A 12,509-nucleotide genomic window follows, 5' to 3' on the forward strand; every position below is an offset into this window, starting at 1 on the left:
TTTATGCCAATATAACATTTTACAAATTTTCTCCTTTATGTAATAAAGTGTTTTAAATTACTTCAATATAGGTTTTAAATTATTACATGTGCTCTACAGAAATGCATATAAAATTAATTTTAAGTGTTAAAGTTTATACATAAATGGAACCAGCAGATACTAAGTCATATGTTTAGTTGCCAAGCTAAAAGGCTAAATGAAGGGGCGTGCACTCACAAGAAGTATAAAGTAAGAGCTCTAAGTCATTGATTATGAAAAGGCAAAGACAGGTCTTCACTGTCCAAAGTTAAAGAAAACTGGGAATCATTTATGGTTCATACCACTAACTTTCCAGCTTCCAACCATGACTTTTTGACAGTCAGCCACTTCTCACTCAAATGAACAAATTAAAAAATGTCAGTAATGGAGGGGGGTTACTTTGTGCTAGATTTTTTTAAATTCCAAATTTTAAAGAATAATAATAATTCTTATATATGGATTACTATGTGCCAGGCACTATTTCACAATAACCCTATAAGCTAGGTACTATGGGGTCCATTTTACAGACCAGGAAACTAAGAAGTGGAGAGATGAACTAACTTGCCCAAATTCACATGGAGAGTCAGGATTTGAACTTAGACAGATGGATCTTAAGCACTTTAATAAACTGCCTCTCACAGCTAAGGGCAAAATAGCACATCATTTGTATTGTGATTTACTGAGCACCTGCAATTTTTTTTTAAAGTTTGAGATAAACAAACAAAAAGTTGACTCTCAGATGTAAACAGCAAAAGGAGGTTTTAAACTCTCATCTGAATCCAGAAAAATAAAACCAAGCTTGCAATTTTACTCAAAGCAGATTACCAGTGAATTTTTACACAGATTTGGATAGAGATGGGAAATTTTACAAATTATCTTGTGGAATCGTATTTTTTTTTTTTTTTAATTTATTTATGGCTGTGTTGGGTCTTCGTTTCTGTGCGAGGGCTTTCTCTAGTTGTGGCAAGCGGGGGCCACTCTTCATCGCGGTGCGCGGGCCTCTCACTATCGCGGCCTCTCCTGTTGGGAGCACAGGCTCCAGACGCGCAGGCTCAGCAATTGTGGCTCACGGGCCCAGCTGCTCCGCGGCATGTGGGATCCTCCCAGAGCAGGGCTCGAACCCGTGTCCCCTGCATTGGCAGGCAGACTCCCAACCACTGCGCCACCAGGGAAGCCCTGGAATCGTTTTTAATATCATATTTTTAAAAGTGATTTCTGATTCTTGAATGGTTTGGCTTTAAGTAAAATATTGGCACGCATGTAATATATCACAATGATATTTTCTGTTATTTTATATCGCCATTAAAAATGTTGGCATGGATCGAAATGCACTGATATGGAAAGCTTCATATGATATGTTAAATAAAACGGTCAGTAAAAATGGCATGTAAAGTGTGATCCTAAATCTATTTTGTAAAAAGTCTTAAGCTTAAGTTTATGATAAACATTTTTCCTTCCAGTTTTATTGACATACAATTGACATTGTATCTCAATTGACAGCACTGTACAAGTCCAAAGTGTAGCATAATGATTTGACTTACATACATCATGAAATGATGACCACAGTAAGTGTAGAGAACATCCATCATCTCATACAGATACAACATTAAAGAAGAAAAATTTTTTTCCTTGTGATGAGAACTCAGGATTTACTCTTAACTTTCTTCTTTTTTAAAAAAATTAATTAATTTATTTATTTTGGGGGGCATTGGGTCTTCGTTGCTGCATGCGGGCTTTTTCTAGTTGCAGTGAGTAGGGGCTACTCTTTGTTGCGGTGCACAGTCTTCCCATTGTCGTGGCTTCTCCTGTGTGGAGCACGGGCTCTAGGCACGTGGTCTTCAGTAGTTGTGGCTCGTGGGCTCTAGAGCACAGGCTCAGTAGTTGTGGCACATGGACTTAGTTGCTCCGTGGCATGTGGGATCTTCCTGGACCAGGGCTCAAACCCGTGTCCCCTGCATTAGCAGGCAGATTCTTAATCACTGCGCGACCAGGGAAGTCCCTCTCTTAACTTTCATATACAGCAGTGTTAATTATATTTATCATGTTGTACCTTATCTCCTTGGTACTTATCTTATAACTTGGAACTTTATACCTTTTGACTGTCATCATCCAATTCCCTTTCCCACCACCTCCTGCCTCTGGTAACCACAAATCTGATCTCTTTTTCTGTAAGTTTGCTTGTTTGTTCTTGAAGTACAACTGACCTACAACACTATGTTAGGTCCTGTTACACAACATAGTGATTCAATACTTCTGTACTCAAGAGGATCACCATGATAAATCTAGTTATGATCTGTCACAATACAATGATATTACATAGTAATTGACTATATTTCCCCACACTGTACATTTCATACTCATGACTCATTTGTTCTGCAACTGTAAGTCTGTACCTCTTAAGCTCCCTCACCTATTTCTTTCCTCCCCTCTCCCCTCTGGCAACCACCTGTTTGTTCTCTGTATCTATAACTGTTTCTGTTTTGTTATGTCTGTTCATTTGTTTTGTTTTTTAGATTCCACATATGAGTGAAATCATACAGTATTGGTCTCTGTCTGACTTATTCACTAAGTGTAATAGGGGTGGGGCATGTTTGGCAGAGGATGTACTACCCCCATTGTATTCCCACTTCAGCTTGTTTCTTCACAATGTTTCCAAGTGTTTGGGGGACCCTACCCCTTTGCCCCCTTTCCCACCTCCCTTTGTGCTCTGGAGGCCCAGAGGAATTGGTAGCTGCGATTTGTGTTATTTCCTTCTCTGAATATAACAGTCAGAACAAAAAAAATAATATCCAAAGATATTTTGGTACTAACAGCATGACCTACAGCAAGAAAGATAAGATTTGGCTCCAATCCATGAGATTCCAAGGAGAGAGACAGCCAAGACAGTGTAAAGAAGAATAAGAAAAAAGACTTGATAAATATTATCAAGGGCATGAAAAGTTGAAAGCACAGTAAATGTACAAACAACAAAGCCGCCCAACAGAAGACAACTTAAAAGTGTGGAGGCTACAACTAGCAGACTTCAAAAAGCTCCAGAAGATGCCCCCAAAAGAGAAGTGAGTCCCTGAGACCTGAGTTGGTGGTGGCTGCATCTGCTGTTGGCAGACTCTCCCTTTTGACAAGCAGACGACCAAGTCAGAGCTGCTCCAGCAGCACAAGGAAGACTCAAGGGCACAGAAAGAGGGCGAAAGACCTAAAATTAGTTTCAGTAACATCATATCAGCTACGAAAGTTGCCAGATCTGCCTGCCCCAGCTAGAGTTAGTACAAGACTAGTGAATCAGATGCAGTTTGATGAAGGAGCTGATGATGATGTTGGTCAGGAACTTCAACCTGATCTTAAGACCACTGAGCTTAGAACAAGTTTTAGGAAAAATATATTCAAAGGCAAGAGGCTTAATATTTTTGGGCTTAAGGCAGTTACTAAAGAGGCACCTGACACACAGAGACAGCACCTTCACTTTGGATTGTGGAATTTGCAAAGCAGTTAGCGCAGTCAATGAACAGTCCTTTCAGAACGATTCCGAAGAGATGAGCCAATGGACAAAAGAGGAGAACCTGTGGGAGTCCCAATTAACAATGAAGCAGGTTTTGATGATAAGGGTTCAGAATTTCATGAACATATATTTCTGGATAAATACCTGGAGGATTTTCCAAAACAAGGATCAACTCGCCACTTCATGGAGCTGGTGACCTGGCCTTTCCAAAAACCCATATCTGAGTGTTAAGCAGAAGGTCGAACACGTAGAGTGGTTTAGAAATTATTTTAACGAAAAACAGGACGTTCTAAAAGAGAGTGGCATACAGTTCAACTGGAAATTTTTATTTCAAGCTATTGGAGATTGGTATTATAACCAAATAAAATAATTTGACTAGAAAAAAATATGATAAACATTTAAATATGGTTATTAGGTGGCAGAATTACTGGTAATTTTCCCTTTCTCCTTTAAATCTTATAATTTTTTTTCTTTTTACAATTCACAGAATTTTATAATTCTGCTTACTTTTATAAATAAGAAAAAATAAAGCTGTTTAAATTTACTATAAGCTTCACTAATCAGATACTTGAACAAAATGTTTTATTTTGTACTAGGGACAGAAGAGTTGTGACTGTTTCTAGAAAATTCTCTCATTTGGCTTTCAAGTAGCACTGAAATGATTTTATTTAAACTAGTCTCTAAACCATATAAAATATTATACTAATGTAGTAACCTTATAACTATTGATCGTCTCTTCTCATAAATGAAAGAGACAAGGAAAAACGGCGTTACAGATATAACATGAATAACATGCAATTCTAATTAAATTTGATCATGCTTTGAATTTCCCAAATGTGTTGTTTTCTTTGAAAAGCATATAACTTGATAAAGTTGTTTCTCCTTGTCTGGGTAGTTGTAAATAGCAAAAAACAACCACGTTAACATTTTCAGATTTGAACATCCTATAAACTAAACAGTTGTTCCCTCGTGCAGTCAAAATTAAAACATTCTTTTGAGAGTTTTTCCTTCTTAGTACCATACAGCTTACCTGCTCTTAAAGATGTACTATGAGATTCTGTATTTATTTCTTATTCTAAAAGATGCACATCAGCACATACCCAAGTATGCATTTCCTCAAAGATTACATATTCACATTTCAGAGGAAGAAGAATAGAAAATAATGTAGTAAAAAGAACTCTAGAAATCTTAAAATACATCTAGTTCTATCATGAACCAGCTGTATATCCTTACACAAGTCATTTCTCTTAAAAGAAGGGGCTTTGAAACTGGATGATCAACAATTCAATCCGTATGTAATAAATATATAAGTGCAAGATATTATATTAGAAGTGGTGGAGAGTTAAAGAGACTAAACAAACAGATCCATCTTGAAAGATTTTACAATCTAATAGGAGAAAAATTTTTTAAATAAGCAAACAACCTGCTGCTTCCATGGTACAACAGAACATATTTTAATAAATACAAGCTTCTTTTAAAATAAGTAAATTAAAAAAATAAGGGAAAGGCCAGCTCAATATTCAGCTCATGATGCACTGTACAGCCAAACAGATTTAAGTGAAATGTTCGAGCTTTAATAAAGTACATTATATTTTACAGTTTATGGCAGAAAAATAATAAAAGGAACTTTAAAGATATATTATTTCAAAGATAATTAGGCCCTAAAAGTTTACTTACCTTTAAAAAACTCCTTCAGAAAAGTTAATGTCTGCCTTATAGAGTCATTACTCACTTCAGTAACCCATTGACCGTATCTGATTACTCTGTGCTCTGGCTAAGGACTAGAACTGCATGCTTACTACTTGAATAATTCAGCCAGCAATGGGGAGAAAATACTCCTCAAAAACGAACCAGTGGTGAGGGAGAAAAAAGAAAATGGATAGGTCAGGAAACCAATTCAGAGAAAGCCTAAACCACTCATGTGATCCGCAGAATTATCAAAAGTAGTTCATCTTTCCCACTACAGAAACAAGGGAGATAAGCAGTCTAGAAGCAAAGGCTGTTTTTTTTTCCCCTAACTTTAACCTTTCAGAGTCTAATGATTCAAAGAAGACAAACAAGGGCATGCTGGATTATATGTTTCCAAAATCTAATATAAAGCAACTATTGTTTAACCATGTGGTCAAAGTTAAGCACCTAACGAACTGTATAAGCAGAAGGAATAATGGTGTAAATAATAAGCTTAATGCAACCAATATATAGAATTTATAGGGATGAATCAATTATTTCAAAACACAAAATGACTAACAGTCAATCTTATATAGATTAGAACCATAAAGAGATCAATATTGAAATAATTTCTCCATAAAACTTATTTTTTCATTTCAACATATATTTACTGCAGACAAGAATATAACAAGATGGGCGATTGGGATTGACATGTATACACTGATGTGTATAAAACTGATGACTAATAAGGACCTGCTGTATAAAAAAATAAATAAAGTTAAATTTAAAAAAAGAGAATATAGGGGCTTCCCTGGTGGCGCAGTGGTTAAGAGTCTGCCTGCCAATGCAGGGAACACGGGTTCGAGCCCTGGTCTGGGAAGATTCCCACATGCCGCGGAGCAACTAAACCCGTGAGCCACAATTACTGAGCCTGCGCGTCTGGAGCCTGTGCTCCGCAACGGGAGAGGCCGCGACAGTGAGAGGCCTGCGCACCGCGATGAAGAGTGGCCCCCGCTCGCCGCAACTGGAGAAAGCCCTTGCACAGAAACGAAGACCCAACACAGCCAAAAATAAATAAATAAATAATAATAAAAAAAAAAGAGAATATAAATATTCAAGAATGAATACAACAAAATTCTTTCCCCAATCAATGTAACAAGATGGAGGACTGAGCACATGCTAATTTTCTCCTTCTACTTAAAACACCATAAAATGTCAGAAAACTTCTTTTTAATAGAATACATCTATAAAAGCACAGAAAAAATAGCATGCCATTAGCAATCAAGATCACAAATATCCAAAAGATGGAACTAGTTTTCACACCTAAAGGTTATAAGAAAGCAGTTCATAGAAAACCTGTAAATGGCCAATAAGCACAAGATGCTCCTTCTCTCTAGTAACCAGGGCAATGTAAATTAAAACAATGAGATATTTTATTCAGCAGATAGCAAAATATTAAAAATAATGATAAAGGCTTAGCAAGGATTTAAAGAAAAGGGACTCTCTTTTACTGTTGGTAAGAGAGTTAAGTTGAAAAAAGTCTTTTGAATATCCACCAAAATACAAAGTGTATATACAATCTGACCTGCACTTTCACTTCTAGGAATCTAACTTAAAGGCAGTATTTGCTCAGATATGTTCATGTATGTTTAGTGCAACATCTCTTCAAAACTGGGGGAAATGGAAAACAATTTAAATGATCGATGGTTAAATGAATTATGCCTCACCCACACTATGAAATACCATTCAGTATGAAAAAAGTACCTATATGAAAGCACCTGCTGCCCCTCCACAAAAAAAGCACATATTGTTAGAGGAAAAAAAAGAAAAACTGGCTACAGAATAGATCATATTATTCCTCAAAACTCCTAGCTTCTTTGAAGTATTTACCATCAGACTGTAATACCCACAACCCCTCTTTGAGGTAGTCACCTGTCAACTCCCCTTATTCACAGAAAACCTTAGCACTTAAGTTTCTGCCCAGCTACTCCAGTGATATTCCTGAAGATTTCAATATCAGTATATTCTCTCAGTTTCTTCACTTCCTTCTAGATAAATCTTTTCTTCCATCCTACTTCAGTTACCTCCTCCCATAATCATACCCTAAACTCTGTCATGTTCAATAACTAAACCACCTCCCAGTCTCACATTTAACTCTCTCACATTTAGACCACGACTTCTAGGTTTCCAACTTCACTTATATGCTAGTCACCCTACTTTTATAATTCTTTAGCACCATCAAAACTTCCAGTCCACTGACTCTACCACTCTCATTGTCCATCATGTCCTCAATTCCTTCCTCAAACAACCTCCTTAAAATAACCATGGTCCAAAACTACAACAACTTCCTTGTATACACCTTCAAGTCCACTGCATCATTCCCTCTGTCATACTTTTGGTAAAATCCTAACCCTCGTTAAACCCAACCCTTTGCTTACTCCAAAATTATTCTAATTGGTCTTATTTCCATTCTTGTCCCATGAGGCAGAGACAGCTAGCTGCCTAACCAGTATTCATTCTTTCATTTCTTACTAAAACAACCCTAGGGATTTCCCTGGTGGTGCAGCGGTTAAGAATCTGCCTACCAATGCAGGGGACACGGGTTCGATCGCTGGTCCAGGAAGATCCCACATGCCACGGAGCAACTAAGCCCGTGCACCACAACTACTGAGCCTGCGCTCTAGGGCCCACGAGCCACAACTGCTGAGCCTGCATGCCACAACTGCTGAAGCCCACGTGCCTAGAGCCCATGCTCCACAACAAGAGAAGCCACCGCAATGAAAAGTTTGTGCACCGCAACGAAGAGTAGCCCACATGTGCCGCAACTAGAGAAAGCCCACACAGCAACAAAGACCCAACGCAGCCAAAAATAACAATAAATAAACAAATTTATAAAAATAAATAAATAAAAGAACCCTAATTTTACTTAGGAAGTTAATGTACCCAGCTAAAACACTATGCTTCCCAGCTTTCCTGGCAGCTAGAGGGAGTCTGTGACACTAAACTACAAAATACAGGTGAAGTCACTGGGTGCGGCTTTGGAGAAGGCTCTTTAAAAGACCCAATTCAGCTGACATATGCCCTTCCGCCTTACCTTCTGTCTAGATGGGATTCTACAGAAGGATCAACGATGGTTGATCCACATCACAAGGAGACAGGCACACTTGAAGATGTCTAAACAGAAAAACAAAAGGAGCCTGAACCCCTGATGTCCTACAGCTGCCATAATCAGCCCTGGACAGCTTACCTCCAGCTTTTTGTTACTGGAGAAAAGTAAAACTCCTAATTTATTTGAGTCACTATTTTGGGGTCTCTACTATTCACAGTAAATCCAATTCCTAATTCTTAGACCCATTACAGTTTATTCCCCACACAACAACCAGAGACCTTTTAAAAGTATAATTCAGATCATATTACTGGCTTCCTTTAATGTTTATAAAACATTAAATTTCTACATGTAGAATGATTATCTCCCAAGGTATCCTTCTCTCTCCCAAGGTAAGGACCCTAAAATAAATTTAGGGTCCTTACCAAGCAACTAGGCCTTCTTTGATCTGGCCCTCTATCTCTCCCAACTTACATCTTACCAAATCCCCATACCACCCTTCCACCCTTCCACAACTTGTACACTCAGTTAGAGCCACAGTGTTCCTTAAACAAGCCAAACTTGTTTCCGTCGCAGGGCCTTTGCATTTGCTGTTCTCTTTGCTGGGAATGCTCTTTGCTCATTAAGTTTACTTGGCTTGCTCCCTCATCTCTTTCAGGTAGCAACTCAAATGTTGCCTTCTCTGAGACTTTCCCTGATCACTGTATCGAAAACAGTCTTTTTGTGTCTCAAGTTTCCCTTCCACTCCCCTCTAACTCTCCTTACCCTGCTTTATTAATATATATTAAATTTTTTTTGCTTATTTACTATACATCTTCCCCACTGGAATGAAATCTCCCTGAGGTCAAGAACCTTGGGTGTCTTCTTCAGCATCATATTCCTAGTACCTGGCACACAGTAAGGACATAATAAATATATGATGAATAAATGAATATACATCATGATCTTATTTATACTAAAAAAGACTAAAACATGTGTGTGTGTGTGTGTGTGTGTGTGTAAATATATAAAGGATCTAGGATATACACTAAACTGTTGACACTAGTTATATCTGGGGAAGAAAGTAGAAAATAAGAAAAAGGAGAACTTTCACATTTTGCTCTGCATATTTCTGCATAAAAAAGACAAAATTAACTACAACACATGGCAGGAAGAAAATATTAAACATATTTAGAAATATAAACCTATTTATAGAATCATAAAATTTAGAAACATAGTAACCTCAGTAAGCATAACACTACACCATGGGTAGAGGGATCTATGATTAATAAGCAAACATCTTTTAAAAGAACTAGAATTAGGGTAATAAAATTTCCTGTTAACTTTTTATAGCCCTTATAAAGGTTTTTACTGTCATTTAAACAAAATAATAAAGTATACTAAATAAAAAGTGTATTACACATCAAATTAGTAATGATGAGTTGTATAGAATTAATTTCCATCGCTTGCTCAGTAGAAACTTTTAAACATCACCCTCCCCCAGGGATTCATCTAGATAATTATATATTTGTTTTGTTTCAGAAAATATGCATTCTAAGAGACATCTTTTTTATCAAGTTCTCCATCCAATTGTCTAGTGCCTTAATTTTTTTTACTTTATTGAGGCATATTTTTACATATTATATAATTCATCCATTTCAAGTATATAATTCGATGATTTTTAGTACATTTACCAGGTTGTGGAACACACCATAAATCAGTTTTAGAAATCTTCATCGTTGTAATAAAATCACTCATGACCATTTACTGTTAATCCCCATTCTCACCCCTTCTCAATCAACCATTAATCTACTGTCTGTCTCTATACTTCTGTCTATTCCTAGACATTTTCTATAAATGTAAACATATAATATGTGGTCTCTTTTATCTGGTTTCTTTCACTGAGCATCTTTTTGAGGCTCATCCATCTGGTAGCATGTATCAGTGGTTCATTCCTTCTTATTGCTGAATAGTATTCCATTATATGGGTATGCCATATTAGTGCCTTTTGATTTTATGACTTGGGATTTCCATTTTCCAGGTTATACAATGAGTGTAGGATAACCTGGGTACTTGGAGTATGGGTGGGGGGAAACCTATTTAACGTTTATTTAACACAAATGACACAGGTGAGTGTTTTTCAAACCCAATCCAGTTTATGCAGAATGAGATTGTCCTAGCTTCACTCAACAGCATTATGCTATCAGTCGCTTTTAAAGCCATTTTCCTGTCCTTCCTTCTTAACAGGAATGAAAGAACAGTTCCCCAAGGTATCCTTCTCTCTCCCAAGGCTTATAAAAAATCTCTGCACTCACTATGCCTTCTGCTTTACCTCCTTTTTCTACCTCCAAGTCACTGTTTTCTCATTATCTTCAAGCTGACAGCTTCAAAATTTCCATATTCTCCAAGTTTCTGAAAAGTTATATTAAAACTAAATATCTGCATATTCTGGAATTTTATTTAAGAGAAATTTGTGGTTCTTTTGATGTAGCCCCTGAGAATAATTTGTTTCTATGTGGAAAAAAGCTTTGTAACTGATTTAAAACGAAAAACAAAAAAACTCACAACACCGATACAAAAGGAGCATGAGGACCCAAGTCAACATTTGACACTCTCATTTAAAAGAAAAGATCAGAAATATACAGTAATTAAGTACAGCTTTTTATCTTTTCTTTTTAACATGACCTTATTAAATACTGATTTTTTTTCATTCAGTCTAAAATGCCACCATAATGTTATTGTCTTGCCTCTGTTTTATGATGATGTCTGATTCAGATTAAGTGGATTATTTGCCTTTATAAAACATTAAATTTCTACATGTAGAATGATTATCTAATCATTTATGAACTTGGGTAAGGGATGGTGGTTCAGGGAGAGGGCTGGGGAAGGATGATTCAAATCTTATAACATACTTCTTATTACCAGTCTTTCTGAAGTCTTAATTTTCCAAGTGATTCCCAGACTATTAGCTTGAGAACATCAAAAATAAGATGATGTGGACACAGCTAAAAGCTTTCCCAATGGTAAACGTTCTCTAACTAGAAAATTATTCCACTACCCTTACCAGTCTAAGTTACAGTTCTTCTGGAGTACTTAAGAGAGTGAAAGCAGTAAAAGATAATACCAGCTACATGTAATTAGAAGAACCTTGCAAGATCAAGAAAAATAAGACAAACTATTATTATTAAAGCTTAAATGTTAGCTTTTATCTAACACTTAAATGCCAAGAACACCTCTCTTGGTGACGTTATTGCAGCAGGTGTGTGATAGGCCGTGTGAGCTACATTTTCATCTTTGAAAGGACAGCTTAAAAGGGGTTCTGAGTTAAGGTTTACTCTACTTCCATTATAGCTACAGAATCTAACTAGACCAGTGTAAGGTAGGGTACAGAAAGACAGGCTCTGCATTATAAATTTTAAAAATCCCTAGTAAATCAAAACTCCCACTAAGCATTCTTTAATGTCATCATTTCAATTAACTTTAAGAAAATGAATGGCAGAATGATATGTATACTGTTATACTGTACCTTTCGCAGGCTTTCATATTCCTCACGAAGTTCCCCAGGCTTGCTTAATTTGATTGGTGCTCTGAATATAAACTCTGGAGGAAAGGGAAAAGAAAACACTTTTTAACAAAACTTTCTAGGAAGAAACCAAGATCTCGTCCTACTGCTGCCCCCACATCATAAACCACATAAAAATTGTGGTCATCTTCCACAATTTGAATACTCATTCATTTATTTAACGAATACTTATTAAAGGGTATAAACCAGGCACAGTTCTAAGCACTGGGGAGAAGCACTGAACAAATAAAGTCCTTACTATCATGGAGCTTACAATATTGTGGGGGGAAAGAGACAATGAACAAACAAGTGTGTGTATATAATACAACTGGTGGTACTAAGGGCTATGGAGGAAAATAAACACAGGCTGGAAGATTACTTTATCAATGTATAGAATGGTCTGAAGGGTCTCCCTGATAAAGTAACATGTTAAAAGACCTCAAGGAAAACTATATTTAAAGCTCCTAGTTCAACGTTACCAAGTAACATTTTAAATAAGCTGAAGTTTTACTCATAATACTTTGTTACTAATGTTTCTTTCTACTTCTTTTTCAACATTGCCAACAGACTATTTTCCTGTATACAACTTATAAATATTTTCAGTATATAACCGATTTTTTATCCTCAAAGCCTTCAGTGGTTTTGATCAGCTTACAGAATAAAGTCAAAACTCTTCAACA

The 12,509-nt window shown here is 36.6% G+C and overlaps 1 protein-coding gene and 1 pseudogene across 2 annotated transcripts in view; one reads left to right on the top strand and one right to left on the bottom strand.

Annotated features, from left to right (window-relative positions):
• RNF169 (ring finger protein 169) overlaps positions 1-12,509 on the bottom strand; it is an 89,039-nt gene that overhangs the window by 46,924 nt on the left and 29,606 nt on the right. For both annotated transcript variants that reach the window (XR_009504619.1, XM_059930820.1), the window contains exon 2: positions 11,794-11,867. Coding sequence is in view for 1 of the 2 variants with exons in the window: in XM_059930820.1 (XP_059786803.1) it covers positions 11,794-11,867 (74 nt within the window). In the remaining variant the exon portion in view is untranslated. The remainder of the gene's footprint in view (positions 1-11,793; positions 11,868-12,509) is intronic.
• On the top strand, positions 2,378-3,884 carry LOC132369505 (small ribosomal subunit protein mS31-like; annotated as a pseudogene).

The sequence above is a fragment of the Balaenoptera ricei genome, chromosome 8 (genome assembly GCF_028023285.1).
Source record: "Balaenoptera ricei isolate mBalRic1 chromosome 8, mBalRic1.hap2, whole genome shotgun sequence".
In the NCBI taxonomy this organism is placed as follows: domain Eukaryota; kingdom Metazoa; phylum Chordata; class Mammalia; order Artiodactyla; family Balaenopteridae; genus Balaenoptera; species Balaenoptera ricei.